The sequence below is a fragment of the Natator depressus genome, chromosome 6 (assembly GCF_965152275.1).
Source record: "Natator depressus isolate rNatDep1 chromosome 6, rNatDep2.hap1, whole genome shotgun sequence".
Taxonomy (NCBI): domain Eukaryota; kingdom Metazoa; phylum Chordata; order Testudines; family Cheloniidae; genus Natator; species Natator depressus.
This window is the reverse complement of record NC_134239.1, coordinates 41,255,102-41,273,010: the sequence shown is the minus strand read 5'-3', so window position 1 is coordinate 41,273,010 and position 17,909 is coordinate 41,255,102. Positions and strand designations below refer to the sequence as shown.

The window sequence follows — 17,909 nt, the reverse complement described above, 5'->3', positions numbered from 1 at the left end:
TCACACATCTGCGTGTCACTAGTTAAAGTCTTCCCTCTAGGATAAAGCAAAAAAGTATATTAATGGGGTGGAAATATACTTTTTAATGTATGCTATATCACAGCGCAACCTCACAGTAGGATGCAGCACGGGGCTGGAGGGCTGAGATTTGAAACACTTACAAAAATAATAATCAAAGTTTTAAGCCTTCAGAAGTACTAGTAGATTGTAGCTCCCATTCCAGTCTAAATAGTTCTGGACTCTGACACTTTTCGTGCCTGTATTTACACACAGAACCTGTGTTATTTAAGGAAGGGAGCGGCGTGGGTCTGTGCTCTTTTTAGTGCTAGAGGTAGTGATAGGATTTTTTATCAGAATCTGGATATTTTTGCGTGTACTCTTCTACACGAGGCTTGTTTAGATCCTTTTTACACTTTGGAACGCTGCATCTTTGAAGTTGCTCTATTTAAAACAAGTACGGTTTGACGTGGTCGGAGTAAGGCTATGGGTTGTTGGTTTTTTTTAGTGGCACTAACAACTCCCCCACCCCAAATAGCTCCCCAAAACTCCCCTTATTGTGATTAACTTCTTTTTTTGGTCTTTAGATCTTCCCCTTTTTCACTGTACTGTGACACACGCTGTCTACCTCGCCTCAGTGCTTTAAAAAGTAAGAACAGGAGGGGGTGAGAACTGTTAAACAAAGCCTACAGAATGTGAACAATGGCTTCCATTCTGCTCCTCTACCCAAACCCAGAGTGCAGAAACCCAGTCTCCTTAACCGGCAGCACAGCTTCCCAACTAAACGTACCAACAACCCTCCAACTTACAAAGAGCAGAGAAACAAGCCCTTACTCCCTTCATTAGTGCCTGTGCCTTGACCCAGCGCCTGGACAACCCCAATCGCCTTTTTCCATGTATTTATTTAGATGGTCGTTTATTTATTGAGTTTAAACCCTTGCGGCTGAAAATGGAAAAGTAATTTCTCGTTATAAATATCTGGAGGTAATTGTGTTACTGGTGTGAGTTGTTAGGGGTTGTAAAAAGATACAACAGCTCAGTGGGGTGCTCAATTGGGGAGAGACAATTACAATAAAGAGCCTATTCAAGAGGTTTGCGGGGAAAAAAGAGGAGGTAAAATAATGAAATAGTCGCAGCCTTCATTTTCTCTCCCCTTTTTTTTAAACCTAAAAATACTCATTCTCTTTCTTTTGCGCCTATAATGAATATTAATTTTACTCTTCCTGCATATGATGGAGAATTCAAAGAGGCACGTTTCCCTATTCAGGACTAGCCATGGTATAATTTATTAAATAGCTTTTAGTCATCTTAAATCCATAAAAATAAACATCAAACAAGTACTTTCTCGCAGCGTGAAGACTTCAACTGGTAAATATTTACTGCTCTTTGGAGAACTACCTGATTAGCAACAGAGCAAGCTGCACTGTACTTCAATGGAGACGTGGCAATATCTCCTTTGGCTTAACTGAACGTGAAACCATCCCTTTAATACACTAAACACGTCTGCATATACATTCACCGAACAGAAAATCCAGTTCCTCAGACAGAATTTGCTCACATATTTAATGCACAACTCATAAGCATGGAGAATACGGGGTTAAAGAAGAAATTCAGAATGCTATTGTTATACTTCCAACCAGAGTTCTGCCTGCACGTATCCTAGAAATGATAATAGAGAGTAGAGGGATTTTTTTCAAAATACATTTTATACCACAGGAACAGGGTAGTCAAGTACTTCACTAAGGAGACTGGAGGAAAGCGAGATGCGATTCTGCATTTTCCTTGGAAACTCGCTAATTACCTAAGTAACCAGCAACATTTAGCAAAACAAAAACAAGAAAAGTCAAACAGCACCCGGAAGCAGTCTGATAATAAAATCGCTTTCCCATAGCATAACTTGTTCTTGCTGGATTTTATAAGGGTGGATATGTAGATCGACAACTAGGCATTTATAAATCAGAATACAGTTAGCTTTAAAGTCATGAATTGAATTAAATTCTCCGTGTCCTAGGAATCAAACTCAGTAGGCCAGGCCTAATCTGCAAGTCCTTTTTTAATCTCAAAATCCTGATATAATCTGATTGTGTTTAGAATCCCCCCCCACTGAAAACATAATTAGCTATTAAGATGACAAAATTTTACATTCACACGTCGAAAAAGACGAAGATTAAAATGAATCAATTTGCGTTTAGACATTTGTAAAGGTCACCAGCTATAAAATGTATTGTCAAAGACCACAATTATTATTTTATGTCTATAAAGATGGATACGATGGAGGCACTTCTCTCATCCATTATATTGTGGGGCTTTTTTACCCCCCCAAAAAGCATCTGCCAGGTACATTTAATCATTCAGGAAACTTTGTTTTAAAACTTTCTAGAAATTATTAATGGTCTACGAGTCGATTTAACACGCAACTACAAAGCGCTGCAAGGTTAAATTCAAATCCAGTTTTTCCAGTTGCACTTGTGAAAGGAGAAGAATCAAGTTTATTGTTGCGCTTATTAATCAAATCTTATGCACGGCGAAGAGTTTGTAACTTTTAAAAATTACTTTACTGTTTTGGGTATCCGAGACCCTCCTGGATTACAAAGGGAAAGTAAGCGGTTCTTGCAGAATAAAGGAGATTAAATTAAAACAATTAAAAATATTTAAAAATCGTGTTCCTTAAAAAAAATGATTTCCCCGGCCAGAAACTTGTTGAAAAGATATATTGATCGCAGGTTGATGGTAAGAGAATGCTAATAGCACTCTTCTGAGAAAAGCCAAATATTAAAGAGACTCGGATCTCCGAGAGACCATTGGCACTAGGGGCTTTTCAGACTGGACTTTGCTGACTGTTTGCCTCATGTGATCTGTAAGTTGGAAAGTTCTTCTTGGTATTATGGACAAGTTCGGTGAGATCTCCCGGCTGCTTGATTGAAACTGACAATCCTTCAGCTCTACTCAGAGCTTCCCGGATACAACTACTGAGAATTGACTTGGCCTAGAATGTGACTTTTTCCCCCCACCTCTCTCGGTCTCCTTTTCTCGCTCTCTCTCCCTTTCTTTCTCCCTCTCTCTCTCCCCCTTCTACTCTGTTCTGGTGGTGAGTAAGCATTACAATTATAGGCGAGTGTTCCCTAAATAAGACTTTCCCCCCCTCCCCATGACACTGGCTGTGGGAAGCACAAAGCAAAGGACACGGATCTTGGATCCGCCCGGCTACCCCCCAGAAAACAACTGGTGAGGATAGCCGAGGAGACACTTCCCTTTCGTAATAGACATAACAACAGCAACAGAAAGGAGCATAGGGAAGGGTCTGGAGCAAGGTATATTTCGGGTGTGTGAGCGCGTGTGTACAAAGATTAGCCAGGGATCAGAACACATTTTCCCCAGCCCTGGCTTTGGCAAGTGGGGGTGCTCTGAACGGCAACACAAGCCATTTGTGATCGCTCTGTCCAGCAAATACATTGGAGCTGCTGCTGCTGCTCATGTTGGCTTGATTTCCAAGTCAGATGCTTTAGCTTTTCCAGAGGACATGGGCTTAAGTGAAAGCAGAAAGTTTGTGAGCTTCGGGACTGGAAAGTTCCCCGGGAAGCTCTCCCGGAATGCAAGTCGGGGATGGGAGAGAGAGAGAGAGCTGTCTAAATATTAAAATGAAATGAAGGGAGAAGTGGGGAGAAGAAATGAGCAGACTCACCTTTATGAGGCATCCTGTCTTGTTGTCAAAGCTCCTGTCAATAGTTTAAGAGCGCACTGATTTGAAATGATGGTGCTTTAAAAAGAGTTGCCAGTAAAATAGTTTTTCTCCACTGAAGCTGCTGGTTGTGTGATCTTGAATTCCTGGGAAGGAGACAGAGATTGACAATAAAATGGGCTGTCAGTGACTGGAGAGTGAGAGATAAAGAGTGTGTGAGTGGAGTAGAGAGAGAGAGACAGAGCACACCTATGCTGATTGGTGATGGTTCAAGTGTATTAATGTATGTGTGCCTGGTCTCTGCCTCGCCTCCACTGCTCTTCACTGGCCCATTAGCAAAGCCTGACCTCTGTCATCATCTTCCAGCAAAACACTTCCTCCCTGCGCCTTAACCAGAGCGGGAAATGAGGCTGAGCCAGGGCTCGCTTTTCAAACCCACTAATCACTCCACACATGCAAATGCTCTGCTCTCTCCCACACAAAATATTGCTTTATGCAAAGCAACGCCATTGCTCCCAGCTGCCGATTGGATGCTCAGTCACAGTGGCTGGTTCAATTGGCCCATTTGTTTGAATATGAATGCACTTGTTTTTTGCTCCTCGCATAGATTTTTCCTCTTCCCTTCTATCATCCCTGCGCTCAGAGGCGCTGGGCGGATTATTAGTGAGCAGTCACTTTATCTGCAGTGTTGTCGTTTGGACAGTGTTGGTGTTGGGGAAAAAATGTTCCAAATAGCGTCTGAAAGCCATTGGAGCTGTCCGGACTTTATCTCCACCACCCCCGGGCCTTTTCCCAGCTAAAACATACACTCTACTCCCCTTCCCCCCATTCAAATTAGGGACTGCAGTAAATAAATAATGTGTCTTGGAAAAAAAAGAGCACATTGCTTTCCAATAAGACCTAGGTTTTTTGTGTTTTGGGGGGAGACTGAAGTGTGTGTGTGTGTGTGTGTGTGTGTGTGTGTGTGTGTGTGTGCGCGCGCGCGAGTGCGAGGGAGGGCTGAAAAAAAGAGATCAATTTGCATTTAAACAGTTAGCTCCCATCAGACAATAGAGATAAGAAAAAAATAACATTCAAATGGTAAAGACATAAATATTTGGGAGACAGGGGCTTTGTAAACTGTGAATTGCCTAGAGCTATCCAAGTTTTACAGTCCCCCCCCCCACCATTTCTTTCTTTCTGCAAAAGTGATGGAGAGGGAAGGCTCTTCCCAGCCTGGAAAGTGCAGAGCAAATACACAATTTACTTTGTGTATTGAGGGCTCTTATGAAAGGCCCTGAAGAGTCCTTTACCAAACACTCACAAACTTCCACGTGCCATTTGTTGACTAAGACCTGGGTTTTTTTAAGACACCATGGGGGTATGTGTGGAAATATCCCCAATGATGTGTGTTTGTGTGTGTGTGTGTGTGTGTATGTGAGAGAGAGAGAGCTGCAGTGCTAGAGATGTGCATTGCACCCAGCTTTGTTCCCTTTTCCACTGAGGTGTTGGTGTTTTCTGTTTTGTTTTTGTTTTGCAAAGGCAGCGCCCCTTGAGTAGCTGCCAGAAAATCAAGGGGGAAAGTAAGTAAATGACTTTGCTGCTCTGACCACACACCACAAGTACATTTGTTGAATGCCGGACTATTAAGACACACCTCAGTAAACTCTAAAGCAACCCCTCAGCGCATGCATTTAAGGTTACACTGGGAGCACCAGTCTGAGCTCAGGGTGTCCCGATCGTTTATGGCGAGTGGTCCGAGAAGGAGGGGGGGAACAGTCATCACAAAAAAAAGGGGGGGGGGAAAGGGGGACAAGGGAAAAAATCCGAGCTTCGATGAGGAAAAGTGGAGAGCATGGACGCGCAAAGCATAAAATGAAGTCGTAGCCGCATACACTTGACTTCTCTTGACATGTGAAAAGTGCTAAAAGTCAAAGCTCATCAATAAAGTATCTTGAAATTGAATAAGAGCCCTGACAACCATTGCATTCTTAAATAAAGTACAATGAGGAGACAAACGACTCTGCCAAGGAGTTTGCATGTGAGTGAAAGGACGCCTCAATAGGAGCTGGATAATGGGCTGCCCGGCCGTCATGCACTGTCATCTCCAGTCCTGCAGAGAAGCTGCCACCGCTCCTAATAGCACAAAATGGGCTCTTAAGAGACTACTGGCTTTTCCTCTGGGTTTTTTCCTCCCCCCTTTCCTCTTATGCCAATTTGCCTTGATGCTTATTATCTCTAATGTGTATTTTTTGGAAGGCAGCGGTTTAAAGGAGTTTCTCCTAGGTCTCCTCCTTGAATTCTGGATTTAGCTGAGCAAACCTTTTTACTTTGGCTCACAGTGTAAAGGGGAAGGGAGATCTGCCTTCAGTTCTGCAATCAGGGAGCCTGGAAAAACTCTTCTGCAGACACCAGTCTGGGGGATTCCCCACCCCTCACCCAGTTCCAACTCTTTTGGGAGTTTCATCCAACACAGCAACGCCAGTAAATAACACAGGACATGTAAGATGATGGAAGAAAGGAGATCTGTGCTGCTCTTGGAAATGCACCGTTTGCCTGGCCAAGTCATTGGCATGCAGTTGCAATAGTTCAGGCCTAAGTCAATCTGCATTTTTTCCTAGTCATGCATATACATAAAAACGGAGCCGACTATAGTGATGGAAAGGAGAGCATATTTCGTGTCCATACGATCTCCTTGGAAGGTAAGGTAGGAGCAATAGAATCTTAGTAACTGGGTTGAATCTATTTAGCAAAGGTGCTTGCCCAAAACTGGCACTCAGGTGTGCCCAGCTCTAAGACCGAGGGCGGGGTAATTCATGTACAATTACTGACCACATTGTAGAAAACTCTCAACACTTGACGTTCTCTGTATCTTCCCCCTCCCCCCCAAAAAACCCCTTCTCAAGCCATCAGAATAGGAAGCCGTTAAGAAGGCGCCACGTATAGGACACTCCTCTCTGTGTGGTTAAACCTGATTTAAAGTGCACAAAGGCGATCTTTGCAAGAGGCACAAGGGAAATTAAAAAGAAAATACAAACCAGTGTCCTGCTTGTCTCCTTCCCCAGGGCGCTGCTGCTTGCGAGACAACTTGGCAAATTGTCCCGAAAAGAGCCCAGTCCCGGTGGCTATTGCTCTCCCAAGCCGCGAGTCCCCTCCGCTCGCATTCTGCAGGGAGGAGAAGTGGGCTTCTGTTTGTAAGAGCGACAACTCTGGGAGGCTCCAAAGGGGATTTTAAAAGCTGGGATCTAGTCCTTTTCTGGAGTGAAGTCCGCCGACTCCTCGCTTCTCTCTCTCTCTCTCTCTCTAACCAAGGATTTTTTTTAAAACTCTCGTCCACCGGGTATTAAGGGGGGTGGGGGGCCGGAGGGAAGGAAAAAAAAAAACTTTGTCCGGAACTGCAGGCAAATATCATTTTTACAACTTCTCAATTAGCCATCCTTTGGATTAGCACCTTCTTAGGCTTCGTCTCCAGAATAAAGAAGCCGTAATCTTGTTGCTATTTTCCCCTAAGGCGCAGAGGACTTTGTATCCCCTCCCAAAGAAACTTTTAACCCCCCCCTTCCAAAACCAAAATCATGAGGGGAGGGAAACTGACGTCATTCTGGGGCTGAGTGGAGGTGGGGGCGGTGGAGGAGGTCTTGAGAAACAGCCACACTGCTACTGATTTAGCAGGACATGGGGGAAAGGAGCCTCAGAAGCGACCCCCCTCCCCCGCCAAAAAAAAGTTGGAAGAAAGAAAAGAGAGAAAGGATCAGAGAGAGAGAGAGAGAAAGTGGGGGAGAGAGAACGTGTGTGTATATGTGTGTGTGTGTGTGCGCTGGCCGGTATGTGAGCCAGCGAGAGGAGGAGGAGGAGAGAGAGTTAGTCTGTGTGTGCCAGTCCCAAGAATGTCCAATTTAGAGCCACTCCTGCCCTGAGCGCCTTCCCCTGCAGGGACTGCACCGCTCGCAGGCAGCCCTGGCGAGGAAACCCTGCTCCCTTTTGACTCACCGTGGCACGCCAGGATTATCTGAAATGTACCTGCTCTAAAATGTAAAGACAAGGAAGTCCCCGCAAAGTTGAGGCACAACTCTAAGGACGCCATTTTAACTCCAGCTGCCTGTAAACGCGCCTCGAGTTGTTCAGGTTTTAAGAAGGGGCATTTTTTTTTTCCAGTCCAGGAAGGGTTGACAAAAGCAAACGCTTCCTATCGGCTAGGCACGAAACGGGGCAGTATGCAAAGCATCTGGTTTGCACTTGATCTTTAATCCAAGCAGTTTTTTGTTGTTACTTCCCCCTCCCCCCCAATCCAGCAAGGAAAATGCGAATCGATGAACCATTGGTAGGAATGGCCATCAATGTTCCATATCAGGGTGACGAGTGGTTCTTTGTAGCTTTGTGGTGATTACCGATTAGTAGCAGTTTGCTTTAGGGGTCGAGAAAAGCTGAGGAAAACGTTGAGATTCACCCACAATCTCTCTTGTCCAGGGCAAAAATATCTGAAGGGAGTCTAGCGGGTTGCGTTGAAGGCAAGCAGGTTACCTAGATCCGTCCAGCACTCAGAACCGCCGGACGCAGGATTCAGAGAGATTTCCCCAGCAAAGGCACCTCGTTGTTACCAAATGGATCTCTCAGCACACACTTACCCTTTCCAGAGGGTTAGCAGTCCCGGACAGCTCCGAGGTGGCTGATTTGGGACAGTTTAGGTATATTGTCTCCCGTTTCTAGTACCGGCAGATGTGACTTTTCAAAAAACGTTCTGTTAATTTTGTTAATGATCGACGGGGCAAAACTAAAATAAAACACTGATCCAAGGAATTTTGCGGTCCAGGTTTTGCGTTACTCCCTTCCCCCCGCCCCCCCCATTTCCCACCAAAGTTAGAGCTTTTTAAAAGACACCTTTAACCACCAAATATGTTTCGGATAAAATAACCCACTTTTGCGTTAGTAGAGTAAACAGCATACATGCCCGCTGATTCCAGTTGTTCGGAGCATGGACTCAACCATGGTTTGAGAATATGGTTTAAAATACCTCCACAATTACTATTGTAATTAGTCATTTTCATGTTTTGTCCTGTGATCTTTTTGCTTTCACGTCCATTAACCAAAACAAGGTAAGACAATTTATTTTCTCTGGAAAGGTAAACAGAAATTTGACGAAAATAATTGGTCATTGTTTTACATGATCCCATGATATGAGGCGTATCTATTGATTTGTGTTAAGAACTAGTATTTTGCTCCTTTTTTAGTCGATTGCTAAGCGTTAGGAGCAGGAATTGCTGAGTTAGGTACTCCTGTATCGTCTTGTTGTATTAATATCTGGGTTGCAAACTACCTTTTTTAATACCCAGAAAAATGCTTAAAGTCCTCTTGTCCAGTTCAGTCTAAAACTGAAGAGATACACAAATCCTGACGTGTTAGACTACAGTGCTTCTGCCTTCGGGACACCCAATGCCTATTTGTATATATAGGAACAGTGTTTGAAACCTATAATGCACAGGACGTTGAGTTAAGTGGAGCTTTTCTAGTTTATAAACAATCTGCAAAAAGTTTGGAATCGATTTAACCTCGTTTACATTGGTCTTTTGCATAAAGCACAGCTTTGTGTGCAAGAATAAAAACGTATTTCTGGACTCTAACGAAGTCATTCTGCAGTCTCTGAAGCTGGAAGACGAACACACATGTTTCCATACGGGATAGCCTTTGATTCTATATGTGAAAAATATCGTGCAAACGGACTTGCTAGAAAAGCCTATTAAAAAAAAACCTAAGCGCATCCTGACGGGCTTTTTAAATGCTATTGATTGGGACAAGCTGTTCAAAACCCCCCGTAACAGTTAATCTGCCTGTTCATCAAGTCACTAAGGAGCTCAATGTGAGTTTTATTAGCGACTGGAGAACACAAGCAGCAGAAAGGATCAAAAGCCTACACTCTTGATATTTGTAAAACCAGTTTTCCCCAAAAATATATTTTCAATTACAGAGTAATTCTTAGCTTATCATCACTGCCTAACAGTGACACACACAGATGGCTACACACATGCTGGCAATACTAGGGAACTAAATGAATCAAGATCTTATTCCCGGCAGTCAGATGCACATTTTAAAAGTGACTTTATTAATCTTAAATAGAGATCAAAGTCAAGACAATTGGTTGTAGATATAGATTAGCCTTTTGGATTAGAAGCAAAACGTAAATCTGTGGAATCGGTGGCAATATGAAAATGGTATAGATATGTCTTTGGTTGATATAAAGTATTTTATTTAATTGGAGATTAATTAGCTTTTAAAAAAATAAGTAGTTTTTATTTATTACAGTAACTTCCCATATTTCTTCGCCCGCACCATTATTTGATGTCATCATTAAATTAATGACTAAAAGTTTTAATTTCACGATCCTTTACTAGAATCTGGACCTTCTGAAAGATGAATTTCTATTAATGTAATAATCAGAAATATTATTTCACCTGGTAAAATCAACATTTGATCTTGTCAATTTTAATGCAAGCCGATTGCATTATATGTCAATGAGATATGCATATAAAGGACTATCTGGTCAGAGGTAATTATGTCACAGCTTTTTCTCGGCATGACAGCTGGATAAACACAATCTCCAATAAACATCTCTAATTAGGGAGGAGGATCTGAGATGGATGGTGTTTGATTTATTACTGAAGGAGAATGTCCATTTACCGGTGTATTAGAGTGAGGGATTATCGTGAACCTTCTTGCTAAAGTACTTTAAGGAATATTAGGGAAAGAGGGAGGGTAGGTAAACTGTGTTTCCGGGTTTACATTTGTGGTTTTTTTTAACAGAAGAATGATCACTATAATACACTGCACTTTTCTATAGTAGAGGGTCCCCCCCCCTTCTCTATCACCCCTATTTAATATACGCAGCTGAAGTTATCAAGGCAAGATCCTGCTTGTGAGATTAGGGTATGTTTCCATGCAGATATTCTGCAGAATTTCTGTGAACTCCCGAATTCATTATAAACAAAGTGGCTAAACCTCAGAGACAGTTACCAATCAGATCTCGAAACTATAAAGCAAGGGAACTAGACGCCACGGCAAAAAGACGAAACATTTAAAATGTGCAACCTAGTTCCCCCCCTCCTTCCCGCCTCCAGCTACACCACTTTTAGCTCGCATTTCCAAATACAACTGCGCTTCAGTGTGTGGGGTTGAAAATGCTGCTGAACCTTTAATCTCCCCTTCCTTCCCCCCGCCCCCCCCCCCAAAAAAAAACCAAAACCCAAACCAAAATCTTTCAGTTCACTTACAGCAGTAGTGGGAAAACTTTTTTTTTTCTATGCTGAAACTTTAAAAACGTCCCGTGTTCGCTCATTGGATGTGGAATGAAGTAGCCAGGTGTCTTTTTGTATGCATGTGTGTACGCACGTGTATACAAGCATGTATATCCATAGCCTGGCCGAGTAAGGTTGTACGTATCTCCCATACCTGCTTGGAAAGTGCATGAAATACATTCCAATGCGCAGGCACGGCACAGGACGCCGGTGGGGTTGAGAATCAGTCAGCAATTTCTAAGGTTTCAAGGTTTACTTCACCGTACACTGTAACTTATCAAGCTCGCCAATGTCCCCCCTCGCTGCGGATTGTGCGGCAGATTCCCTTCGCTTTGACCACAGCCTGCCTTCGTGCCTCGCTGGGAGAGCAGGGTGTGACGGAGCTCTGTGTAACTTGAATCCCCCTCGTTCTACCTCAGTGGAAATCGTTAATTATTAGGTCTTCCTAAGTAAAGCTCAGATCACACGGTCCGGGGATTTAAAATGCGACCAAACTATGTGAAACGCATTCTTTCATTTCTGCCTGAGCTCTGAGAACCGAATCAAATATTTATACCGTTCGGCAGTTCAAGTATCTACACTTTCCAAACGGTGGAAACTTTCACACTGATTCTGTCCGCTGCTTCCAAACAGCCGAGCTAATTGTTCAAGCTGAAGCTATCAAACAAGATACTTCCCCCCCACCTGTTGTATAGGGTATTTGGAATGTATATACACAGAAGGTGAGAAAAAGTGTATATATATATAAGATATATATGATAAAACCTATACGAATAATTGAATTGTGCTAGAAGTGACCATGTTTTCAAGCAGCAATTAATACTTGCAGAAGTCCTCACCCCAGATATGTTAGACTTCCTGCTCAGGCCAGCTGATAGACACTGGTGTATTGTAAAGATCCTCGCACCAGAGAATAGCAAAGCTTTAAAGAAGTTCCTATACTCGGCCCATTTCTAAGACAATCAGATGAACACAAACACAGCTCACATCAAAAACAGGCAAAGAATTCAGCAAGATAGAGGGTCGGATTATTATTTTAAGAGCAAACCGGTGGCACTGGAAATGAATGTATAAAAGGAGCATAAAATGTTACCTGTTACAGAGAGTGCAGACAGATGAACCTGACCTGCCGATTCCCACACTATTAAATTGCCGATAGTAGATAACTGGCAGGTTTGATCGCCAATTTCTACATAAGAATCTGCCACACAGTTTAAATGTCAATGACAGTAAAAAAGAGGGTGTCTTGCTTTGCACTAACTTTCCCTTAATATCAACGCCAGCGCCTCCCTCATTGGCTGGGCTGCCGCGGTGACGTCACGGAGGACAGTAGTTAGAGCTCAGCTAATAAGAAATTTTAGATAACACGAGCATATAGGGCCTAAAATGTTTCTTCCACTGTATGCTCCTCCTAAATCCAGTGAGTATTTTAAGGAACTGTTATTCTATGGAAATGTCAACGCCTACCAGTCACATTTGTTTATCCTTACATTTCCAGATTGCAAGGCAAATATTACATTATATATATTACACTGTAAAGTACCATTTAGGTGGGTTCATGCAGCTGTCTTTAGTAGCAGTGGTGTAGAGACGTTACGGAGAGAAAAGCTAGCTGGAAAAGCGTGGCCAGACTTTCCAATATGCAAGTTCAACCTTCTGCACCCTTTCCCCGTCGTTTCGGATTGTCTCACCTTTTAGCACCTTCTAATTTTATATGGTTACTGCGCCCATCCTCCTCCCCCCCACCCCCCATCTTTCTCAAAGAGGGACGCTTGCCTTCTTGTTGCAGGCACAAACCTTCCACCTGGGTTTGTTTTAATTATGATACAGCCTGTTTCAAAGCAGAAGCTGTGGTGCCAACTGTCAGACTCTTGTGAACTAGTAGGTAGAGCGAGGCAGCCCAAATGTAAAGGTAACTTTGCTTTCGGATTGACCCTACTTGCTCGCGTTGCATAGATCATAAAATATCCAGTCACCCAGTTATCAATACAAAAGACATTGATGCTATATTGCTTCTCGGGTTCTGTTTACTGAATAGGTCCAGTCAGGTAGAAAATAAAATTTTTACTTGTGGTTGGCTGCCTGGATTATTGCAGTGTCGGAATAAGATTATACACTCCTATATCCAAACAATTCTTACTACGCAGCAGAACGTTTCTAAAATACGTCTGTAAAGTTAAGTCAAAAATGGGTTGGTTTGTTAGCAAACTGGATGCCAACACATGTTCACTATTTTAAAACAAGAAATTCATGTTGAGTTTTTACTTTCTCCGTGAATTTTTAAAAATTAGATCATAAATGCTCTATGTTTCACACTCAGGTGAGAAGGACAGAGAAGGGAGATCGATTTCTTCCAAAGGTTTGTAAGATATACCAATCGTTCTTCGAGAACTTTTACTAGCAGGAGCTGCTTGCTATATACATCTACCTTTCAGTTCGTCTTTTTAAAACTAGGTTCAAACGGCTAAATCAGCTGTGATGTAATTCTTAAACTTTTTGACAGAACAGAGATCGTACTGTTTAGTGTTTGTGTGACAAACACAATGTCTAACTTCATTATCAGGGACTGGGAAATGGTGAACGATTACTTCTACAGAATACAGGTGTGGTTCTTTTCTTACCCTAAATATTTAAATGTATTAAAATGTGTGGGTAAAGGTGAAATTGACTTGTTCTACATGTCACAGTGTTGGACATTTTCTCTTGCCATCAACTGGCTATTGGAGAAACTACAGTAATCAATACTCGTCTTATTAAAATAGCTTTTGTAGATGACCTCACCACCTATTTTACTTGAAATCCTGGAGAAAGGATAAAAATGCTCCTTAGTTACCCACAGAGCCTTATTTGTACTTATCCCACTAGGGTTTTCTCTTATCTGCATTCTGTCCCATTAAAGACAGAGAGACCATTATTTGCACACACTTGTCGAGGTAAATAATTTATCAGACAAGAGGTACACCCTAGTCGATAGTTTTATTGAACTGAATTTAAATGTTTCATGAACCTGCATTCTGTCTTTGATTTGTCTGAGAGTTCCAGTTAAATTGGAGGTTGTCTTGGAAAGGGATTTTTTTTTATTATAGAGCACCCACATTCTCTTCATTAAACTCCCTCTCGACCTAACAGAATATTAGGTATATTTGACCTGTGGACAGTATGTTTGTAATCGGTTTTCAGTGACTAGTTTTGAAGAATATGTTCCTGCATCGGGTCTACCTCATTGGAACAAGGATATCGGTATATTGGTCACAATATAGAGACTTATCCCTGGGCTAGGCAGGGTTTTCTGTTTTGTTTTGTTTTTTTGCCAGTTTGAATTAGGTTTCTTTGCTGATTGACCGTCCTTGTTTTCCAAAAGCCAATATCTGGATGACATTTACAACTGTTTCGGAGTTAGGAATTGTGAAGCCTCTTTCCCTTCCTATGCACTGGCACAAGGATTTGCTCACTGTTGTGCTAAGCTGAGCGAACACCCTGGAAAATGAGTGGTCGCATGCTAAGTGTTGGGACAACATTTATAGGATGCGCGTGTGGGAGGCGGCGGGGGGAACATTCACCAATCTGCTGTTCTCGACCGTGCCAAATGTCGCTCTGCATCTGAAGGCTTTTGGTGAACGTTAACAAACAATGTACTTTTTATTTGGAAGGCTCCACCTTCGCTCCTTCGTCTGTTTGCTCACCTTTCCACCGGGCAGAGGGGCAAGCGTCCTTCTTCTGCAAGGTAGCGAGTGGCTAATGCTGCTCTGGTTGAAAGGCGAGGCTGGGAGCGGGCTGTCAGGAAGGTGTTTCAGTGATTGTTTGGAGTCGTTGCTATTAAGGGACGCCGGATCCCTGCAACCCAGCAGGGTTCTTGAAGGAAGCACTGGAAACACCACGGCTCCCGCCTGCTTATCTGGCTGTCAATAAAAGGAGATGGCTCCTAAAGCAGGGCCAGGTGCTGCCTTCCCTTCTCTCCAAACTGCGCAGCTCTCCAGAAACTGATCAGGCGTGAAGCCAAGTCTGCTTGGCCAGGCCCTCCATATAGGCAGACAAACAGTCCCCTAGCCAACACCAGAGCGTTGCTCTATTTGCCTTTTTAGAGCTAAAAAAGGAAAGGAAGGAAGGAAGGGGGTAAGCTGGGAGCAGAGTCCGTGTTTGGCTTTATGATCGCTGCAGTATTTAGGGCTGCAAAGTAAAGCTGGAAAGTCAATCTGTCAACAGCAATCTGTCCCAGGGCCGTGGCGTTCGCGGATGGACGGCGGTGGGTTTCTAAGAACCGGGATTTTGAGCATAATGCCGCATTCTGGGCTATATCCCTTGGCTGTTTCATTTACACGTTTTTCTCTCACACATTTTAGCTGATTCCAGCTGATTCCAGTCCCTCTGCAGCTCACTAGTGCACAGCGACCTGGGATGCTCAGCCCCACGACAGAATCCATGTCACTTGTAGGTGGCCTGTTTAAACCACGGTTTTTTAACCATTGCAAACAGGGGGTGGGTGCCTGTCGGTGGCGGAATAACCGTACTATTATGTCTGAAATAACAGTGTATCTCACTACCTGTCATGAAACCCAAGGAGTTTAAAAACCCAGCAGACTGAAAAACAACGGCAGCAAATGATCATAGTCATCACCCTAAATGGAAATGTTTTTGTCAGTTTTTCTCAGGCAGATAATTGTGCCTTAGAAAACCGCAAAGCCTCTTTTAGATCTGGGTGTGCTCCTTGGGTCTAAACCCTTCACCTGGGTTGTGAGAGGCCCCCAACGAGAAGTAGTCGAAATCCTTTTATAATAAAATTGTGCAGAAATCCACATGCCATATACAGCTAACGAGGGAACAGAGCTTGGGTGGAGGGAGGAAAAAGTAGGGTTCCAATGAAAGCGTTCGCTGTTCCGGGTTCTGATGTGCAGAATACTTGAAGGCTGTGAAGCCACTCTGAGTCGGATGCAGGCAGAGACACAATAATGTGTTACAAATTTATAAGCATGATACATATTTGATTTATACAGCGATAGGAAGGGTTTTTTTTTTAAGGCTGCCCCAAACCCCTGTGTTCACATAGATTGAGCAATTCTCAACACACACTGTAATAATGAGCTTTAATTCTCTACCCAAGCAGAACTTGAGCAATAATAATAAGCACATCAGAACAATTTGTTTACTGTGGCATTGCACAGACTGCCGGGTCCAAGACTAGCTACAATAAACGGTAAAAACCCAAGGAAACCTTGTAGAACAGAAAAAAAAATATTGCGAGTAGAAATGTGGACTAGCATTTTAGCTGGGATCTATTACCCTTGTCCAAGGTATGTGCTTTTCAATATTTTGTGTACGTAGCTGGCTTTTCCTACCAATCGGTGTTTTCCACGACACGTTTGTTCAGATTGTCTGATATTTATCTGTTCCATCCAGGATTATATTTAAACGTTGAATGATTTAGAAATGTAATTTGATTTGTTTTATCCTGTACTTTCAGTTTTGTTGCAGTTCAATAGAATATGTGTAATCCAGTGTTTTCAAAGAAAAAACACTTAAAATTATTATTAAAATGGCTTGTGTCTGTGTTAATATCTAGAAATCTGAGTTATTTCACCACGTTATATACAGAATCCCACCTAAAGGGCTTCCATACAGCTCGATAAAGAATTCTGTCTCTATTTCTGTAAGGTGGACAACAAACAAGACTAATATAAAGCATCTAATACGTTATATCATTTTTTAAAACCCTCTCCAAATCCTCAACTTGTTTTAGCAAGACTTTTTGCGTGCGTATTTGTGTGGTTTAATTCAAGATGCCGAAAGAGACTTCTGTGAACTGAAGCGTCCAAAAGACAGAAATTTAGCAAAGATAATATTTGTCATCATAAGGAATCCCGACACAGATGACTATATAATAGGTCTATTATTTGCAATGCTGTACGCCTTGTCTTCTCATAAAAAAGGAGCAAGATTTAAAAAGTTCTTATGCTCAATGTAGAAAAATATATCCTAACTTTGTGGTTGGTTTTCCCCCCTTCTTCCCGACGACTCCTAACGGTATTAATTTGTCTACAACTTTATCGAGGATTGTCTCGAATTATTTCCCTTTTCTCTCCTTTAAAACATTTTCATAATAAGCGCAACTCTGGACAATGTTTGATTTGTTTTTCTCCCCTCATCCCGGTTTTAGCCTGAGACATTAGCTGAATTCCCTGGGGGTGATTGGATGCAATTCGCTGAAAGTCGACAGGCACGTCCTGGATGTTAGAAATTCACTTTTCCTCAACGTGACAAGGCTGAGTTCGATCTACAATTGTATTTGAAAGGGCAATGAGCGGAAAGATCTCCCGTCATTACAGCCTCGCTCTCCTTTAGAGAAATAACAAGATACTTCATTTGCACACAAACGCTCATAAAAACAAAACAACAAAACAAAAATAAACCCCCGACCCTCAGTCACTCTTTAATAAAAAGCTTTCGCTGCATAATGTAAGTGTGTGTGTGTGTGTGTGTGTGTGTGTGTGTGTCTGTGGTTGTGTGTGTGAAGTTTCACAAGATAGCGGAGCTCCCCCAAAGCGCCCATGTGATCAAGTTGACTTTTTACTTTAAATCTTGAATAAGATGTGAGTTGTAACAAGGGGATTTGCACTTACTCCATGACCCTTGTAATTGGATTAAATATAGACTGAGACGTACAAAAACATACCAAGATTGACACCTGCCAACTGGACTTCCTTATGATTGATTGTGATGCTTCGTGCTGGCAACAATAATGAAATAAATTGTATGGATAAAACAGCACATTTGTCATTTCCGTGCCATAAGAGAGGAAGCCAGCGTGTTAGGCAAGCTGTTAGCTGACAGACAAGAACAGCAGACAAAACTAAAGAGCTAAACAAGGCTCCCAGATATTGACAAGACAAATGATAACTTGTCACAACCTTTTTAAACTCAGAAGTTTGCAATTAAGGTGTATATCTGTATTGCTGGTACATATACGATAAGGA

General features: G+C 42.5%; 1 protein-coding gene across 13 annotated transcripts in view; it reads right to left on the bottom strand.

Annotated features, from left to right (window-relative positions):
• Positions 1 to 12,181, bottom strand: part of PAX6 (paired box 6) — a 31,640-nt gene extending 19,459 nt beyond the window's left edge. For 2 of the 13 annotated variants that reach the window (XM_074955132.1, XM_074955128.1), the window contains exons 1-3: positions 6,694 to 6,967; positions 3,680 to 3,822; positions 1 to 36 (exon numbers count right to left, since the gene is read on the bottom strand). The exon at positions 1 to 36 is cut by the window's left edge and continues 41 nt beyond it. Coding sequence is in view for 5 of the 13 variants with exons in the window: in XM_074955124.1 (XP_074811225.1) it covers positions 3,680 to 3,692 (13 nt within the window). In the remaining 8 variants the exon portion in view is untranslated. Of the gene's footprint in view, positions 37 to 3,679; positions 3,901 to 3,925; positions 4,125 to 6,693; positions 6,972 to 12,034 lie in introns of those variants that run through there. The other 11 variants (XM_074955127.1, XM_074955131.1, XM_074955133.1 and 8 more) reach the window with 10 other exon arrangements.
• Positions 12,182 to 17,909: the final 5,728 nt, after the last annotated feature.